The sequence below is a fragment of the Mercenaria mercenaria genome, unplaced genomic scaffold, assembly GCF_021730395.1.
Source record: "Mercenaria mercenaria strain notata unplaced genomic scaffold, MADL_Memer_1 contig_3026, whole genome shotgun sequence".
Taxonomy (NCBI): domain Eukaryota; kingdom Metazoa; phylum Mollusca; class Bivalvia; order Venerida; family Veneridae; genus Mercenaria; species Mercenaria mercenaria.
In genome coordinates, this window is record NW_026461128.1 from 1 (window position 1) to 22073 (window position 22073).

General features: G+C 34.1%; 1 protein-coding gene across 1 annotated transcript; it reads left to right on the forward strand.

The window, feature by feature from the left end:
* The first annotated feature begins 7329 nt into the window (after positions 1–7329).
* LOC128552680 (uncharacterized) lies at positions 7330–22031 on the forward strand. Its single transcript, XM_053533723.1, has 5 exons — positions 7330–7924; positions 8551–8709; positions 9591–10226; positions 10804–10885; positions 17389–22031. Exons 1-5 carry the CDS (start codon positions 7361–7363, stop codon positions 20109–20111), a joined length of 4164 nt encoding a protein of 1387 aa, XP_053389698.1. The 5' UTR covers positions 7330–7360; the 3' UTR covers positions 20112–22031.
* Positions 22032–22073: the final 42 nt, after the last annotated feature.

Below are 22073 nucleotides of genomic sequence, written 5' to 3' on the forward strand. Positions count from 1 at the left end.
AGTCTTTGAATGGATAGTGGAGTAAGATCTTGGGGTGAAATTGAAGTATTATTTTGGAGTGATATTTGGAGTCAAAATGAATTCGGTTTTTCATTCAAAGATTTAAAAGTTATTAAGATTTAATAAAAAATTGGTATTATCTTCCATCAAAGGAAATTCAGTAATGATTTATGCATGCCATGTTTCTGTTGCAATCTATCATAAAAATGGTGATTTTTAGAATGAAGACTCAAAATTGATAGTACGGGAGACTGATGGTTATACTTTTCATTATAGGACTGATGATGACTTGGTTGATATAATCATATTTAGAACAAATCTACTGATTGTCGATTGTGTCTTTACGATGAAAATGTATATTACCAATTGTGTTACCGCCTAAATCATGGTTATTACTGTTATGACGTTATTGTTGTTGGTGATGATGGTGATGGTGGTGGTAATGGCGATGATAATGTTTATGATGATGGTGTTTGTGATGATCTTGATGAAAGTGGTGCTGTAGGTGATGATAGTGTTTGTAATAAAGATGATTGTCGTAATGATGATGATGATGATGATGATGATAGTGCTAGTGGTGATAAAAATGTAGATTGCTGTGGTGTTTGTGATGATAGTGGTGCTGATGATGGTGATGATAATGACTCCAGTTGAAATAATGTTATTCATGTTTCTGTTACACTTCAATATTTTAAAGCATAGAATGATTACATAATGATTGGATTTTATAAGACACACACTAAAGAAACAACTTGCAGGTGTAACAAATGAAAAGTTTGGGTAATGACAAAAAGTTTGACCTTAAAATCCCCCTACGTTCTCTTTTCCAAAGCTAGAGCTAATCTAGTCTAATTTTATGTTATCTTTTACGATTCTTTTCTGATCAGAAGACATGCTAATTAGATTGCTGAGAAAGGAGTACCCAAACATGCAGCAGTAGATTAATGCCATGACGTGCACTTAAAACCCATTGTGTTCTATATATAATAAAAACAAGCTGTCCAATGACATGTATATTGATTTCTTTTCCTTTTTTCGCATCTGAGAAATTTAAAAGATTTTACTATGAGTTTTCCAGTTCAATATTGAAATACCATGAGGATTTATCTGATGCTGATGTTATTGATGATGACGATGATTTAAAAATTAAAACCTAATATACAGTTATTACATTCATTTGACGTATTACAAATATTTTAATCACACATCTAGCATCACAAACATAACAACAATATCAATCATCATTATTATTATATACATGTCATTATTTCATTGGCAACATTATAATGAAAATGTCGTCATCGCTATAAACATCATCATCAAAAACATCCTGTCTTCAAAATCATCATCATCATCATCTTCATCATTATCATCACAAACAGCAGCAGTAATACAAAAATCAAAACAAATCATCATGAAGAAACGGCATAACTGCATGTCATACTTTTCCTTCCCTTTCTCAATTCAAAGAACAAAAACCATCATCATCAGTGCTATTAACAGGAACAGCTGCATTTTTATAATCAGCTTTATAAAAGCATTGACAAAGGTAATATCAACATACAAATCACAAACATGTACAGTTGCAATCTGTCATTCAATGAACAGGTTCTCTATCTCTGTTTTGCAATCTTACAAAATTATGCATCTTTTTCAACTTGCGCATTCTTTCTATAACTTTTTGTTCAGTACAATACTGTTGAATAGTCCAGTGTTGCTGTTCTACGACAACTCATGTTTGGATCGAACCTGAGTTACGTGTTTTTATCTTTTTTTTCCTGTTATTATCTTAAAATTAATACAACTAAAATGCAATATGAATTATTATTATCTTGAGTCCAATCTGCCGAAATTGTTTTCAGACTGAGAACATTATGATAACGTTGGAATCTCGTCGCAGTTTAAGACCCGGCGATCATTATACCTGTTCGAAATTTCACAGCTGCAAAAGACCTGTATGTTCATTCAAAATTGAAGGCATGATTATTTGAAATTAACACCTGTAGGTTTTATACAACAACATTGAAGTTACTATAAAGAAAGTAAATTGTTCAAATTATGAAAATGTTGTACAGCTGTAAGAAGCTTACAGCCGCTAAAAAGGAAAGAAGTTACAGCTGTAAATATGTATAAAAGTTACAGCTGTAAAAATATTACAGTATTGACCAAGACGGCATTATTTTAAGTAACGAATGCAGAGACACACACAATTTTGAATGAAATGTAATTCTCTAGAAAGAGCAGCAAGTACAAAAAATGACAAGATAATTAACCTAGTAAATAAAAAAACAATATGAAATTCAAATAGACCTTATTGTTTACATCTAAATTTAACTGTTTGTCTTTCATAGACGTTTTATAGCTATAAAACAGGTCCTATTTTCATACAGGTATGACATAAAATCAACAACCGCTCACAGCGTGTGCGTAAGATTTAACTAGCCTTTGACATACAAGTATTTAAACACATTTCATTTAATTAAATGTTTATAAATTATATATTAACTAATAATGTCAAAATGCAAAGTTTTTTAATCAAGCCACACTCAGCAAAAACTGGCTATAAAATTTTGTCAAAAATAAAAAAAAAATGTAATCATTTTGACACAGATAAATAAAGTAAATATACAACGCTGTTGAATTGAAGATAAGAGAGTCGCTACTTAAACTGAGATCAATATTATCGGCTTCCGGAATACTTTATTCACTGTGAAATGAAATATCTTATACAATGTTTATGTACCGATTTTTTAATGCATAAGTTTTGCGTAATACAATCTTAGCATCCATTAAAAGAAACAGTATACGAGTTTTACCTTAGTGTACCCCTCGCTGACACAAGATAGGTTTAGTAGAAGTTTCAGAGGAAATATCTAATTACTGTCTGACAGGATTTTAAAAGGTCTTTCTGATGTAATTCGGTCAGTTTGCACAGTCGATAACACATTTGATTTTTTATTAATTTGGGAAGAGAAAAACATATGCAAACAATAAATTTCACGTAAAGTAAGTAGACCTCTGCTGGCTATATTCTGGGATACAAATAATTTAGTTCAGAACGCGTTAACATTTTATATCTCCAAAAAATATATGCATCATTGAACAGTAAATTCTAAAAACGTGAGCATAGCGTTATTGTAAAACTATGACGTAAAACCATACAAATAGCTGAAATAATAGTGTATTGGTCTTAAAAATTCTTATCTCTTTGTAAATGTTATCTATAATTACTGAATAGAGAAACTTAATAATTCCAAACGTGTGTACTTCATATCTCAGCAGATACAATCATCTTTGAAGTTTTAATTCTAAAACGTAAATATAGCTACTGTGTAAAAGGTAATAATGACGTGATAAGTATAAACAATAAAGTCACATAACAGACACGTTTTGGTGGCAATGCGACAACGTTGAACGCCTTTTAGTAGTACCGTAACGTACGGTGTTTATCAATCATAGGTCAACCATTGCAATGAAATCACTCAGTGCAGTACATTGGCTGGTAACATACAGAAACCACTAAACATATTTTGAAATGTTACAAGTAGTACGATTATTTCAAACTTTCATCAATTTTATCGTAATTAGATATATGAAAAGCCGGGACGCACAGAGTCCTTACCAGGCCAACTGATAATTTTCCAAATCGTCTTTCTTAAAACTGCACTTTTTAGGCTTTAAACATGGTCAGTGACGTTAGAAATCAATTTACCGATGCTCTAAAGGCATAATCCCCTTATTTGAATTCATTTTTTGACTCAAAAATATATTCCGAAAAGTCTCACTTAATAAAACAAATATTCAAAAAAAAAATTTTTTTTTTCCAACCTACCTACCCTATTTTTTGAGCATGTTACCGGAAACAACGAATCTTCCTTTTAGGCCTAACTATACAAACATTTAATCAGCTGATCTTGTTTTTTTTCTGACCTAAAGGATTTTGTTGCAGTGGAGATAAGACATCGCATGTCCTACATGCCATCCGATGAATTGATATAAACAGTGTCTTAAAATAGTTATAATTGAATAAACTACTTTCGATCGCCTCGGTAGTACAGAGGAATTTAGTTATCAGTCAGTTACCGAGAAAATCAATAGTATAAATATTCATTCCAGAAACATTATGTTCTCCATGTAAATTTGATAAACGACATTGTGTCTGTAATCAGAAGTCCTTTTGATTCATGTTGGGATGCTGGCAGTTACTTGCGGAGAACAGGTTTGCACTAGCATAGATCCCAGGAACACTGGTTAGGTTAACTGCCTACCGTTATACAACTGAAATACTTTTGAAAACTGGCGTTAAAATAAAACAAAAAAAAATAAATGAATTAATAAATCTTTGATATTTCACAATGGCACCATGGAATAGATAAGGCCGGGTATATCGTCTTTAGTCTACGATGTACAATGAATGAAACACAACAAACATCAGTTTATCCCACATAGGGGCGTGAAACTCACAGTTTAAAAGGAACAAAAAAACATAACCCAAGAGTTACAGGATTACCTTGGTGTATTTACTTAGATGGTATTGCTTTTGTTGTTGTTTTCTTTACCTCCTCCTTAGGAGAACAGCTTCTGAATACGTAGCAATATTGACTAAACAGTCCGCTACTATAAACACCTTTACCACTTTATACAGTCATTTACTGATCAACTACTATTTTGCAAAGTCAAACTCTCTAAGTTGTGCAATCAGCCACCTCTCAAGAAAGAACATTGTTCTAATATTGCTAAAGAACCTACATTGAGTACTTTAAAATGCATTTAAATGCTGAGCAGACATTTGAAATAAAAATTTGAAATTTAGCAAATCGAAAGAAAATATTTTTTATTTACGACATACACTGCCCACTGCACTCACACAAAGCCATCACAAACACTCTGCGCCTGTGGGCGCGGAGAATTAAAATTGCGTATGCCTGGCTTTTGTTAATTTGTTGTATTTTACTCAGTTTGCATAATACATTTAACCCGGCGTTTATTGACTCTATAACTGCACATATAAAAATACCTTTAATCAGTGAATAGGAGATGGTTATCTGTATCACATTAAAAAAAACATTAATCTTAATTCATCTTATGGAGAGGATGCCATAAATAGTATGCATGTCTCGTATTCTTAGATCTCATTTTAATAAAGAAATTGTAATGAGTGATAAATTGTATGCATTAATTTTGTTTTTAATATCTTCATAGTCATAAAACAAATAAGCAAGGCCAGCTTAAGACCGGGTTTGTCAGTAAAATAGGGAATTATGCGAACTCGGAATATGCCTTTTAAATAAGAAAACTGTTTACTTTTGTTTTCAATTGATTTTTTGACTTTATGTACATATTCTCTGCATTATTATGAAACAATTTAATGAGAAAAAAGCTGTTGTATTTTTATTCTCATTCACTGTATAATAAGCAGCATCAGCAAGAAATATTGTCTTGAAAGTTCTGGAAACATTTAATTTTGTGAGTTAAGGATGGTCAAATTGTATGGTCATTTTATCTTTAAGGCTTAAAATTCAACTAAATGATTTTAACACATCTACAAAAAAAGTCTAATCTTTTGCATACATATTGTATCTTTAAACTTCATTTGGTCACTAGCACAGGTTTCCTGTCTGGATGAATGGTGCTGTTCGCAGAAATTCTCTGACACATTAAAGCAAATGAACACACCTGTGTGTAATGTCAGGATTTGATTGTGTAATGTTAAGTTAGTCACCAATAATTGGTATAACATTCTGGTAACTGAAAGAAATCATGCAAAGATACGAACAATATAAGAGATAATAATTCTAATGTAATGATGAAGCATATTTTATTGTGTTATTGTTATAATGAATACTTCCTTTTATATAGTAAGCAAATATCATCATCTTATCGATATAGTGTTAAAAACAAGGAAATAATTTTTGACATATTTCGTGATAATACTCTAGATTGAATATTTGGATATGCAAGGAATATATAAGGAATCAACACTTCACATAATAACTACAAAATTAACTACAGGCTACTTGGGTATTTTATGTACATGTAGGTGTATTCTAAACATGTACAAAATGACAAAAACTATAGAAATGGAAAATACTTGCATCTTGAACACAATAGAACTATAGGTTTTTATTCGTTTTGATAGTTTGTTGACTTTGCATTACCACAACAGCATTACAGTTTCACTTAAGCACTGTTAAGCACTGTTATAGTATATTACTCGGCTAAAGAATTAATCTAGATAATACCGAATTATTGGTTTAAAAAATATCGAGCGTCATAGAAACGTATATAGTATAGTTCATCATTATCAAACTATAGTGATATTACGCTGCAACTTTTATATCGACCCGTTCGCAGTATGTTTAAGCTGAAATTAAATATGTGATACACATTGAAAGCAATGGTATGGACATAGACAACTTGTGTTATTTTAAGCAAACATACTACGTGTGATTTTGCAACTAGTATTAGAAACAAGAGGGCCATGATGGCCCTGTATCGCTCACCTGAGTTTATCTGGCCTACAAACCTAGCTTTTGACCCAAAGTGACCTAGTTTCAAATTCAACTTAAAGATCATCGAGACAATCAATCTGACCAAGTCTTATATAGATTGAGTGACAACAGTTGCCTTTAGAGTGTTCACAAACTTTTCCTTTGATTTGACCATGTGACCTCGTTCTTTACCTCAAATAACCCAGATTCTAATTTGACATAAAAATCATTAAGACTAACATTCTGACCAAGTTTCATAAAGATTGGGTTTTGAATGTGGCTTCTAGAATGTTCACAAGGCAAATGTTGACGGACGATGGACGCTGACGGACGCCGGACAATGACCGGTCACAATAGCTCACCTTGAGCACTTTGTGATCTGGTGAGCTAAAAAGAGAAGTAGAGTATGTCACTTCATGCATCAAACGTTATTAAATGCGATGATTTTAGTTCATAATTAAAAGTAAAACTTAAGAGGGTAGATTTCATGGAAACACGGAGTATAACAATTAGTCTCGTATTGAATTGAAGTTACCAGATCCTATGCAATAGGCTCGCTCCAAACTGCTAACCTAATGACTGGGACTGGATTTGCCATCAGTGCAATTGGTTTGTTTTCCAGCCTGTCAGATTACTCTGTTATGCACATAACATTCCGTCATTTTAGAACTTGTGTACCTTCAACAGCTGCACCATACTTTAAATAAAATATTGTATAATGTCTTTAATAAATAAATACGACATTATCATAGCGTTTTTTTATAAATTGCATCAAATATTGATTCAATATTGACGGACTGATGTTAACCAAATGCCTCTAAAATAACGACGATAAGTGTTTAATCATTTCTTACAGATAAAACTCAATCATGGAGCACAAAGCGCAGCTTGAGAACATAAAGTACAGAAACTGGGTGAGAGCAGGTCTTGGTATAAAATACGTAAAGGAAGGTTTGGAACCATTCTGTGACCACCTTGTTAACCAGCAACATGTTGCTATCTTAAAGAAAGTTAAACAGAAACACAATCTTTCGGCAGTGTCATGTGGACTTTGCGATGTACACACACTTCAGCCTGACCATGTCCAAACTAAAACTAGGCAGTGTCCTCTTGGCCAAATGTACTGTAACTGTCTACATCCACGAGGGAAAATTTCATGTCCAAACAAGGTATGTGGCGCCATCTACGATGAAATAATTCAACTCCATGCTTCAACCCCGCCAGCTCCAAACTGGAAAAACACGGACGCACAGCAATGGTCCACTGAACAATGGACTGTCGCAAAGTGTTTCATAAATGCTCCGGGATATGAAGCAAAGAAAAGTAGAGCGGCAGAGTTTGACTGTCTTGGTTTGTTGCATGTTCTGATAAACAACATAGAATTTCAACAACACATCAAGTGTGAGATAACTGATACAGATGTTTTCTCAAGGGTAAATATTGGACTACTGGATATATTTTATAGCTGTTCTTTAATAATATATTTGGTTTCAATAGTTGTGTGAAATGTAAGCTGTAAAGTTTTATAGAAGAAATCATAATCCTAATTTGTTAATGAACACAAAACATGGAAAAGATCGCTTTAATTTCCTACATTAATTGAGTCACGGTTGCTAATGGGATAGTGTTAATTCACAACCCGTCTATACATGCCTTGCATACAGTTCAGGGTTTAAGATGGTGTACAAGATAAAAACATTCTTACTTTCAATGCAATGTTACATATACTATAGGACCTAAAATACCAATAACGATTAACGAATATAACTTAAATATACTTCACCACTTACCGATACAGGTATTTTGTGTTCAGACTCAATGTTTATTCATTTATTTTTTTATATATATAATTATGTCCGTTTTTCTCCAACACAAAGATAATCAGAACTTAGATAGAAGTGTACTGAAATGATAAAATTAAGAGAAAAAGATAACTCAGTCAGTAGAAGACTACGATAAAGGTGACACATACAGTTGTTTTATTGTTGTTAGTTTATTACTTGTTAATACCGTTTGTCATCATTAGTTCCAGTTGTACTCTTCCTATGTTTTTTTACAGGTACGCAAGTCTAGAAACGCTATATTTCATTCTAACAGTATGGAACTAGAAAACACTGAGGTTAACAGTTATATAGATGATATGATAGAACTGTTGGAAGATGAAACCGAAATAAAACACAGACAAGAATCTAAAGATGCTGTCAAAAAACTAGTAGAGGTAACAAGATTTCAAAGATGTATCCTTACATGCAGCATTTAAAGACTTTTTTCATTAAATTCCTGCTTGTATTGACAACCTTTGACAGTCTGACATAGAAAACCATTCAGGTGTCTTTTTTTCATATGAACACAGAAAAATATAATACAGCAAATCGACCACAAGAACAATTCTAATAATATTTCTAGCCAGTTTGTGTAAGCTGTTTACCTTATTCATAGCACAGCTGCAGTCACTAAGCTAATATCTATGAATGTATAGTTTGGACACACGTTTGGGATTTACAGGATTATATTTCATTCTAACAGAAACTGTTTCTGTTGATGCAAATATCTGAAGAATGTAATAGAATAAATAAAGTGTAAGGAGTCTTCTGCCTACAACTCTTAATAATGTTTCTAGTCAGTTCATGTAAACTCTTACCTTATTCTCAGCGCAGTTACAATTACTAAGCTAGACAGACATGAAAGAGGTAAAAATCATGGTTTGTACACTCATATTGTGATTTACAAGTTTATATTTCAATGACAAAAGTTTTCAGATTGTTATGTGAAATGTCAAATATTTTTGCGATATTGGTTTTATGTAATTAACAATAGGGCCACTAACACAATTGATTTATCACGTTGTATACAAAGTGATTACGAAAACAGCGTTTGACACATTGTTTCTATCGAATTCTAATTATCTTATAAAATCTATGGAGAAAGTCAGTAAAGTTAAGATATAGAGTGTCATGTTCTATCATTAAACTATTAATATTATGCACGTACACCATTAAGTAAAACAATAAACAAATTAAATTGCTAATTTGCATTTGATCATATCAAAAATTACATGTAGTTTTAAATTAGCTTAAAACTAATTGATCCATTTTACAGCTAAAGCAGGATGCTTTCTTTATATCAACAAAAGACGAGGCCGAAATCCGTCGTGTTGCCATGGCTGCAATCAACGAGAAGGAAAGAGAGCTTGAAAAAACGGTAGGTGATGCAGGAAATGAACTTAGAAATACAGCTGCTGAAGGAAAACGCGAGCTTGAGAGTAAAGGTTTAGATATTAATTCTGAACTCGAGGCGACAGGACATAACATCCGGAAGGAATTGGTGATGAAAGAAGATGCAATAAAAACTGCAGCTACTGAAGGCATAAATGTTGTCGCAGAGAAAGGTTTAGATATTAAATCTGAACTAGAGGAGACAGGACAGAACATCAGAAAGGAATTGTTGAAGAAAGAAGATGAAATACGATCTACGGCTTCCGAAGGCAAAAGCGGTATTGAGGGAAAAGGTTTAGATATCAAAGCTGAACTCGTGCAGACAGGAAAGAAACTTGAACAGCATTTAACCCAAATAAAAAAACAGCTGACGATGAAAGGAATAGAAACAAAAGAGAATCTAGAGCAGAAACTTCAAGAATCAAAGTTGGAGTTGGACCGTAAACATAAAGTTATACTAGGCAATTTAGAACACATATATCCATCTCAACCGGGATTGAAAACAAGAAACCCCAATATGGTAAGACTATTAAACGAATCATGACATAGTTAAAAATAATTTCTTGTCTAAAAGGTGTTGTTTTGTTTTCAATCTATCTTTTTGTGTAACTTCAGGGTAATGGTTTGAATTGTCCTTCATTTATTGTCTTAAAAGAATTTATCTTGACAAAATTTGAAATTGTTTCCTTTATCACGCACAATTTATCACGGATGCAGAAATGAAATATGTTCATGATAGACGTTATGAATCAATACAACTTATTTAAAAAACGGCCATTGTTACATAACTGTTGCTAAAAGACAGAACTCTTATCCTTTATCTACATTTTTTTCTCCATAAATCGCCTACATATAGAAAAGTGCTCTCACTATTCAGTTTTAAAATAGGTGAATCAGATGATGTCCTCTTTCTTTTTGGTTAACGGTGAACATTTTGTCTTATATACACAGTAATATGCGATATTTTCGCAGAATTCGTGAAGTTGTTTTCTTATGTAGATTCTTTTAAATATATTGATATATCCTCTATGCAACCATAGAGGAATAAATCACATTTAAACCAAATATAAAGCGGCTATTGAAATTACTTGATACAGGATAGAAAGAGCTTAACTGATGGATCGAGGACGGATGATACCGACTCTAGAAAAGAAGCTGAGAATAGCAAGAAGAAAGCAGGTAATTTATTTTATAGTTGATAATAGTAAAATTGAATGTTACAATCTATTTATATGTTGGTCATTAAGATCCTTTTTATATTCTAAACAACAAGTGCCCAAGCAGCACCAGTAGAAGGCGATTGCTTAAACCACTTAGCCAAAGAGTCGACTCCCTGACAAAGTTGTCAGAAACTGATTTTAATCTTAAAAGCTACTACTACTCCTTACAGGAGTGCTTGTTGACAAGACTAATTGTGCCTATTTTATGTTGGATAATTTTCATCAGAGTTATGGTCCATGGTTCATCCAATTTTATGGTCTTTTGGCCACTTCCCTTATGGCAGATTTTCAACGAACCCTGTTGGAGTGATTGTGCCAATCCTCATTGCGAATATTGTCGGAATTGTCCAGTTCAGTGATTTTTAGTGGAGTTATAGCCCTTGATTTGTTGTATTTATCTTTTCCGGGGGAAATATAGGATATCACGAGGAGAAATATCATCAGACTACGCAAAGTGGTCATTGGCAAGCCTAATTTTGCATATCATTGGTATGTTCTTTTTGGGTGTTTTTTTTCAGCAACTTCTCTTGTATAATAGGGTGGATTTCCACCAACCCTTACACGAAAGATCTGTGCGAAGTCTTTCTTGGACAATTTTACAAATTTTATCATAATGCATATAACACGCATCCGTAGCTTCCTGTTGAGTGAGTTTCAACGGATTTATTTTTTAAATTGTATGATATTTTGTCTATTTCTTATTTACCTATGGACAGACTTCCACCAAAACTTACAGGAGTTATAAGAACCAAGCCTAGTTCTGCATTTCACTGGCATGTTCCTGTTCAGTGATTTTCAGCAGAGGCACTTGATTTGTGATATTTACAGTATCCACAATACTTGCTGTATACAGTTAGGCTAGATTTCATCAAACCTGACAAATGATGAGTGAGAAGCATAGTTGTTCATATTATCGTCATGGTCTGTTTTAAATGTTTTTAGGTGGTGTCATTACGCTTTGCCCGCTAGATCTTTGATTGTTGCTACACCCCGCTTAGCTCAGTAGGTAGAGCGTTGGTCTACAAATCACAGGGTCGCGAGTTCGATTTTCGGGCGGAGCGTATGTTCTCCCTGAATATTTGATAAACGACATTGTGTCTGAAATCATTAGTCCCCCATCTCTGATTCATGTGGGGAAGTTGGCAGTTACTTGCGGAGAACAGGTTTGTAATGGTACAGAATCCAGGAACACTGGTTAGGTTAACTGCCCTCCGTTACATCACTGTAATACTGTTGAAAAACAGCGTTAAACCCAAAACAAACAAACAAACATCCCTTTTACGACTGGTTTGAATTATAGGTAACTTCACAGAAGTTACCAGCGTGACTGCCAAGCCTAGATGTGTATTTCGTTGAAATATTTTTCTAGAATTTTTCCTTGAGAAATGGCCTTTGATCTGTTACATTTTGCAATTTCTGCATTGTAAGTAGTAAAAAAACATATACCCCAGTCACACATACGGCGCGGATAGCTACGTCTAGTCACGGATTGATACGTAGTAATCCGTATCGATCCGTACCTGCGCCATACGGATTGATACGGATTACTACATTAAGCCTACGGGTCAGGTATGGATAGATACGAATTATTTAGTTTCTATCCGTGGCTAGACGTAGCTATACGCGCCGTATGTGTGAGAGGGGTAATACTGTCCTTTTGTGGAGGTATCGATATACCGGATTCAATATATCATGTATTGTAAAGTTTATATATTGACTTTTGTGAGGCAATGCGATAGTCTGCATGTATTATTCATATCTAATTTTCTGTTCAAATGAAAACGACATTACTGTCAAAAGAAAATAGTTACAGGAAGGCAGTGAAAACATAGAATATATGATTCTTAGCTTAAAGACGACAAAGTGGCCTCCGTGACCGAGTGGTTCAAATCACTTGCCCCTCGTCGATATGGGTTCGAGCCTCACTCGAGGCGTTAAATTCTTCATGTGAGGAAGCCATCCAGCTGACATACGGAAGGTCGGCGGTTCAAGCCAAGTGCCCGCTAGTGATGAAATAATGCAGGGAGGGCCACCTGGGGTCTCCCACGACCATCAAAGCTGGAAAATCGCTATATGACCTATAATTGTGTCGGTGCAACTTTAAATCTAACTGGAAAAAAAAAGACGACAAGACAAATACAAATTTAATCAAGAAAATTAAAAGTGTAAAGTCCACTTAAGGCCTTTACTACGTACTTGCAACTTGTATTCAAATGTTGTGATATTTATATACCTGAAAACAGAGTTTAGGGTTTAGGATTGGGGTATATAAAAATGCTTCTGTGGCTGGTTGGACGGTCGGTTTGCAGGTTTGTCATGCTGTCAGTCTTTTGTAAAATATGTGGAGCAAACTAATTTCATATATTAAAGAGATTAATATTATAATAATTCATCCTCAAATCAAACTAGTGATTACAGTTGTAAGGGGTTCCATTGAAACTTCCTGCATGTAATCCCCGTAAAAGGTAGAAGTGCTGGATACTTTTCTTGAGTGGGCGATGGTTTGAATAATGCACTGTATCCCCTCATATTTTTGACGTAACAGTTTGCAGAGGGAATTACTGTCACAGTTTCAATGGATTCCAATGACACTCCCAACATGCAATCACCACGAAACGTAGATACGATAGACATTTTTTTCTGGCGTGGGCAATGGTGGGAACATCCATTCACCGCATTTCCATTTAAGATTGGGACACAAACTGAGCCCTATCATAAATAGATTCCAATAATACTTTATATATATGATAACTATGTCAGAAGTGAGGATGTGTGTGAACAGTTTATTTCTGTCTTTGATAGGCATAAGAGGGGACACTCGCTAAGCAGTCCCATCTTAAAATCACGTAGTGTAATTAGGTAGTAGATTACCACAATTTTAAATGTATTCCAATGAAGCTTCATACATATTATCACCATTAAGTCAAGATTCTACATGGGTGTGACATATGGATGAACAATGATAAATACCTATCTATGCACCGAATCTTCGCTCCAGCTCGCAGAGTCCTGCTATAAAAATGTGAAAATAACGACATAAACAATTTTAAATGAAATAATGCACCAACATGCTACCCCCTCCCCTTGAGTTAAAACTATGCGATTTATAGTCGAAATTTTAAAATAATAGATAGAAATTTCGATTTAATTAATTAGTGATTTCGAACTATCAAATAAAAATTTTGAGTTAGTAAATATCAGTTTTATGTATCAATGTAAATTTCGGAATAGTAAATATCAAACATTATGCTCTTTACGATTTCACAAGAAGTATTCTCAGTAATTTTATATTTTTCAGTTTGTTACGAATGCGAAGTTATATTACTCAAACTTATGTTTTTCGTGGTAGATTCTATTTCTATTTATTCGTTTGTTTTCATTTGATCATTTATTTTATTTTTTCATTTCATTTTATTTTGTTTTGGTGGGGTAGGCGGCGGAGTGACTCTTTAAAAAAGAAGACTCACATATAGTTACTTAGTACCTTAATGCAAACTTTCAGGCCCATATTATTTCAATACGATCACTTCTTTAGCAATGTATACCAGAAATGGGCGCACTCGAGCCAGTAAGCTGAATAAATTCAGAGTTGTGTCAGGAATATCTACCTTAAGTTTGCTAAGAAGAGTTAGAAACATAAATGAATATTGAGAATACTAACCTATCAATCGTAAGATACCTTGTACTATTTAACCATTGTCGCGTAATCTAGTTCACTATAAAATGTCAAGTGAAATACATCAAAACAGAAAATGTCCAAATTATGTCACTTTGGTGTTTCTCTACATGTCCAAGAAGAATTATATTTTCTTGATCAAAAATGTTTCTTTTATATGAAAGTATTAAATGCTCATAACTACATACATCATTAAATTATTATAAATACGTTGGCTTTTGAGAGATATATGGACCCTTCTCTGCATTTCAAAGCTTTGACCACCGAATGTACGTATGTTATTACGCCGGTGTCCGTGCGTGAGTACGTCCGCACTTTATTAACTCTTGAACCCTTTGTAAAGTTTTAAAGAAACTTGATACAACTGTTAACCACATCGAGACGGCATGCAGAGCGCATGTTTCGAATTGCTTACTTTAACGTTTTGGTCATACTGTACTTGGGGGTCAAAGGTAATTTGACTTTGTCTCATGTCCGCTCTGTGACTCTTGAACTGCTAAAAGTATTTTTAAAGAAACTTGACACAAATGTTCACCACATCAAGACGCATGTTTCGGATGGCTTACATCAATTTAAGTCAAAGTCACACTTAGGGGTCAAAAGTGATATGACATTGTTTTATGTCCACTCTGTAACTTTTGAAGTGCTTGAAGGATTTTAAAACATTTTGGCACAAATGTTCACTACATCGAGACGACGTTCAGAGCGTATGTTTCGGATGTCAAGGTCACACTTTGGGGGTCAAAAGTCATGCCTTCGGGCGTATATTGCTCTGCATTGCGGAACTCTTGTAAACTTTGCACTTGTGTTTTGAAAAAACAGTTTTAGACATGCACTCAGAAACGTAACCCTCTTAGACATGTGGGAAATAACGCATTTGAGAACGTTACGTCTGCTGAAACATATTTGCTAAGTGTTTAACCCAAAATTCCAACGCGCCATCCGACTTGTTCTGTGTTTTGCATAAAATTGAAATGTACTTGTTGTTTGATTTTTGAAGCAACCCGTCTACAATATTTTTCTGTTGCAGCTTCGTTTTGTAATAGGCCTACTTTGCGATGCATGACTCTATGGCTGTGCTTGGAGTGCTGTGCTTTTGGGAAATCTACCCTTACCTTTCATCGTGTATGCTTACAATGAAGTATTAGAGTTACCTTTTTAGCTCACCTGAGTCAAAAGCTTAGAGTGAGCTATTGTGATCACTCACCGTCCGGCGTCCGGCGTCCGTCCGTCGTCCGTCCACACTTTCCTTTAACAACATCACTTCCTAAACCACCGAGCCAATTTTGATGAAACTTCACAGGGATGATCCTTGGATGGTCTTCTTTAAACTTTGTTCAAAGAATTGAATTTTGTACAGAACACTGGTTGCCATAGCAACCGAAATGAAAAACCTTAAAAAATCTTCTTGTCCAAAACCACAAGTCCTAGGGCTTTGATATTTAACATGTAGCATCATTTAGTGGGCCTCTACCAAGATTGTTCAAATTATCTCCCTAGGGTCAAATATGGCCCCGCTCCGGGGGTCACATGGTTTATATAGACTTACTATAGGGAAAAACTTTGAACATCTTCTGGTCCAAAACCATGAGGTCTAGGGCTTTGATATTTAGTAAGTGGTATCATCTAATGGGCCTTTACCAAGATTGTTCAAATTATTTCCCTGGGGTGAAATGAGGCCCTGCCACGGGATTTCCTAGTTTTACATAAACATATATAGGAAAAAACTTTAAAAGTCTTCTTCCCTGAAACTGCAAGGCCTATGCTTTTGATATTTGGTATGTTGCATTGCCTAGTGGTCTACTACCAAAATTGCTCAAATTATGCCCCCGAGTTGAAATAAGGCCCCAACCAGGGGGTCCAAAGTTTTACATAGACTTACATAGGAAAAAACTTAAAAATATTCTTATCTGAAACTTCAAAGCCTATGCTTTTGTTATTTGGTATGTTGCATTGACTAGTGGTCTACTACCAAAATTGTTCAAATTATGCCCCTGGGGTGAAAGAGGCCCTGCCCTGGGGGTCCCAAGTTTTGCATAGACTTATATAGGAAAAACTTTGAAAATCTTCTTGTCTGAAATTTCAAGGCCTATGCCTTTGATATTTTGTATGTATCATTGCCTGGTTGATCTCTAACAAGATTGTTCGATGTATGCCCCCTTGGGTGGAAAGAGGCCTCGCCCCAGGGGTCACTTAATATATGAGGTATATAGGAAAAATATTTCAAAAATTATCAGATCATATTTCCTAGATTGCTTAATTATATTTACCGGATGACCCCAAGTGAAAAGGTGTCACCCGACTGTGACCTTGACCTGCTGACCTACTGTCTTGTGTTTTTTTGGATACAGCCTTGAAATTTGGATGACATGTACAGTTTTGCACACCAGTCTTAAAACTGACTTTCAGTGACCATGAATATGACCTACTGACCCACTATCTTGTTTTTAAGCTTTAGCAAAGCAATTTGTTCAAGCTAGCAATTTAACTCAGGTGAGCGATATAGGGCCAGCATAGCCCTCTTGTTTATTTTATTAAGTTACCCTGCTTGTGTTTATTTCCCATGAAAACAAAAGGATAATTTTGTTACTAACACCTAAAAGGGGCTGCCACTTATTTTGGTGTAATGTTTCCTTTTTGCAGTGTTCCAACATAGCAACTGAACCATATGATAGTAGTATTCTTACGGCGTGACACTGTTCTGTTTCATGGCATGAGAGTCTGATTACTGGTGAATGTTGAATGGAAAGGTTAATCTTTTAAGTAATTGCCACTTATTTTTTAAGACTTTCAGGTAAAGCTGATCAAACGATATGAAAAGTACGTCGAAAAGGTATCTTCCGTGCCTCTAAAACCGCATAGAAAGCAGAGGAATGTAAATGATGTGTACGTTCGTCCCTGGATGACTGTAGAAATAAAGAATGAAAAGTCTAAAGAATGGGAAGAAGTTGAAATATCTATGCACGAAGTGGTCAGAAATAAAGAAAAGCCCGCCAAATACATCTACGTAATCGGAGACGCTGGCACGGGGAAAAGCATGTTTTGTAAAATGCTTGTGCATTTCTGGTGTATCGCTCATTCGCATCAAGAAATCAGTTTAGACAAATCTGACATTATGATAGTAAAAGAAATGCAAAACTTTAAATTCTTATTTTATGTTTTACTGCGATACTCTTCCGATTGTGACAGTATAGAAAAAATGTTAGAGAAATCATATCATGATCCTGCGCTTGGAGATATTTTACAAAATGAATCAGGTAAATGTCTTATTGTACTTGACGGTCTCGATGAATGGATACCAGAATGTAAACATGATTCGCAATTTCTGACCCCAGGACTTCCAGGACGCGAGCTCGATGCTAATTATACCATTATAACAACTTCAAGACAATGGAAATTTGATACCTTGCAAATAAGTGATACTGAGGTAGATAAAAGAATCAAACTACGCGGAATAGATACATATCAAATGAAACGCTTCACTGAGAAAACAGTCAAACTTTTAAACGACAGTTTTCAACAAAGCAAAAATGCAGAGAAATGTCAATCTGATCTTCAAAGCAGACGACTTTCCGATATCAGCCACATACCATTGATCTTGCACCAATTAATATGTCTATGGTTTGACGATAAACTCCGAGAAAATTCGTGGTATGCTATATACAGTAATATGTTAGCGCTCTTTTTTGAAAGGAATGCGCTGAAGACGACTTCAAAAAAACAAGAATGCGAGATAGCTACACAAGCACGTATGGACGTTTCACTTTTGCCTGACTACTTATGTGATATCAAAGCCCTCCGAGAAAACATCCGTGTTATACAGTATCTTTCACAGTTAGCGTACGAAACCCTTTTTGACAAAAACAAAGAAACCAAACTGACGTTCAGTAACTCAGCATTAGAACGCCTGAACATACCAAATAATGTTACAAAGTATTGTTTGAACATAGGCATCTTAATAGAAGAGCAAGACATAAGTTTGCCTGCAAGTTCAAGTCAAAAATCTTTATTTTCATTTTTTCACAAGTCCGTGCAAGAGTACCTAGCCGCTGTGTATGTCGCTAGTCAGCTCAAAGAAATGTTGAAGTCGCGGAAATCATTTCCGATGAACATGATGAATAACGATGATCATGCAGACGTATGCAAAACGTGCTTAAGGAAATACTTTGGCAGTTGCAAAACGGTTGTTGATATCTTAGATCAGTCAAATGTGTTTATTATGCTTTGTGGATTAGAATCGCAGCTGCTGACAAATGTTAGTGAGTATATTTATGACGTAATACTTGTTGACAAATTGGTTGTTGAGGAAAGAAATACATTACCGAAACATGAATTTTCTTCGGATCATCATAATTTGATAAAAGATATTCAAATGTGCATATTTATGTGTATCGAAGGAGCTATGTCAAGTGTGAAAAATGTTCACACACCTGTGTATATTACCGATATTTACGTTTCGCATTCACCAGAATCTGATTTGCTACGATATTGTGAGTATGTTGTTTCAAAATATGTTCTATCGATAGATTTGGAACATTTTTGGTCGGACATGAAAGAAACTGATAAAGAAACCGTTTATCTTGCCGTGAAACATCTTGGAAAATGTGATCAATTGAAAGCTATAAAATCCAGCAGTATTGATGACAGGATTAATAATGAAATCAAAAAAATACTTGATAAAAATGTTTTCACGCTTGAAACTGTCAGTTTCTTAGAAACAGACAAGAAAATCATAACACATCTTGTTCCGATATTACCGAAAATGCAACAATTAACTTCGCTTCAGATGAAAGGGACTGATCCCGTCAGTATTCCACATGATGTTTGTTTGTCGTTGTGTACATACCTGAATCAGAATACAAGTCTTAAGCATTTAGCGTTTAATATATATTGTGAGAATCGCGACAACCACATGATAGACCTATCAAAACATAAACAACTTCAGCATGTTGATTTTAGGTTTAGTTCATTCCGTACGGTCAGTTGTAACACTGACAATCTAGAAACGTGTAAGCTTAGTATTGAAAGCGGTGACATGATGAAACAAGTGTGTAACAGTCTGTATAAAGCAGATAAATTAAAATATCTTGAGCTGTATGACTATTTTTCTATCTGCTCTTACAAAACTATTACTGAAAGACTTATCAGACTGCTGCCGTCATTAGTCAGTCTCAATACTCTAACGTTATTGAACTTTACTTTTACTTACAATGTTATAGCACGTCCGTGTGATATGAAGAATCTGAAAGAAATAACACTTAAATATGTAAAAATGAGTATGACAACGTGGTGCAAGTTTATAGACAGTCTTCCTGCACTGCCACAAGTAGCAAAGGTGAAAACATTTCACATGGATATTATAGATGGGACAATATTTGAATACAGAATTTGTGATGAAAAACAGAAAGCAGCTGCACACCAGTATGTTAGAGAGAAAACGAATTTATTCCGCGTGACACGTGATGATACCAAATATTTTCATTTTACTACCAAGAAAGTGGGACTCTGAATATGAATTTATCATAACGCAAATTACGATAACTTGAGTTGGCATAAATGTTGACAGTGTTTCATGAAAATAACGTGCAACAGAACTGTTTTATATCAAGCTTACATTACAGCATTTGTCGTATGTCTTTTAAACAGTCCTTTTTATAAAGAGAAATGCAAAAAGTATTTATATTTCTGAATAGCTGTAATAAAACGAATAATACATCGTACTTCAGATGTTTCTAGTCTATATGTATAATTTTATTTAACACACTCAATCTACATTAAAAACATGTATATACAATTATGACAAAGACAGTTACTGCGTTAATCACACAGTATATATCTTATAAGAAATTGTAACAGTTTTTTGTACTACTTTCCATTCGATAGGTGTTTCATTGCATGACATCAGCAATTTATTTTCATACAGCGAGTATTAATGTTGAACTATAGACAGGTCAATAGTACAAACTATGGACCGGCGATTTATTTTAAATGTCATGTAACAATTTGCCATTGATACTGGAATTCTGCAGTAGATCTAAAGATTTATTGATATCTTTGACTACTATTGTAGTAAAGAATGCGATGAAGTGCAACATTTCAAACTGTTTTAATGGAAAGTCTTCTACAGCTTTAATAAATATTTTACTCCTATTTAATTGTTTGCCAGTAAATAGCAAAGACTATTGCCCGAAGTCCGTTAAGACATCAGAAGTAAATTTCAGCCAAATATGTTTTCAATGCTTAACTTTTGCACCAAGAAATATGGTGTTTATTTTTAGATCCGTCAAGTAACAAAAACCTGGACACTTGATTTATAGAAAGAGCAGTGTGATAAAATCTGATGTCACATCTCTTTCATGCATACAGTTTATGTCAGCTTTTTCCCCTTTTTAGGACATAGTCATCATATCGCAATGAAATTTATTCCCGGGGTTTAGTAAAATTTTGCATTCATGAAGAGTTGGTTTGAAAAAAATAATTACATACAAAAAACAATTTATCTAAATTTGGCATTACGTCTTCCACCAGAGTTGCATTAAGTGATATTTAGAACCGAGTGTACTTTTTGCACAGAAGAATGCAAACGATACATCAAATGACTTTTGATTAATTATGCTCTGAAATATGGAACATTCTTGTGCGATAATGTCTAAATTAGGATTTTTTTGTGGTAGTGTTGTTTTTTATCATATGTTAGCTATGTTTGCTGAAATATCGAAATATCTTCATTGTAACAAATAGACGTATGATATACTTGAAACGTCAGTGTCAAATGATTTTATGACAGTTCTGTTATGACATTTTTGAAACCGTTATAGTTTTAGGTTATTAGATGAGAAATATGCACGAGTTCTGCAGTGGAAATATTGCTTGACTTTAGGAGTGCAATATAATTCCGCAAAAGAAGAGTGCATATATTCCCGATTCGAATCTAATTTCTTTTTTATAATTATATACGCATCTACATAAATTATTATTATATAAATGATATATACTATTTTTTTAACATTTTAAACGCAACGACACAAATGAAAATGACGTCGCAAATGACATCATGTCCCCGATATGATATATGAACGTAAATACGGTGAAAATTTGTAGTTTCATGTTGCAATGTAACTTACCGAAGTTTATAACTGGGTATATTATATTGTGTCTTGTAAAATGGTAAATATCTGTGTTGTCACTGAGACACACCTTTAACATAATGTGTGTGAATTTCAAATTAAATTTATATTTGAAGATATTTAGATGAAATTTAACGGAAGTACAAACAGATATAATTGTGATATTGAAATGCTTAGTAATATATCTTAGAATCTGAAAAATCGGAGGTTTTCAAATATTTCAGACATTACAAATGATGACTTGAATATTGTACATGTCTATACATTTAATGCACAAGTCTGTAAATAAATTCTGAAAGATATTTTTGATGATTTATAATTGTTACTTTACACAATTTTAGCCA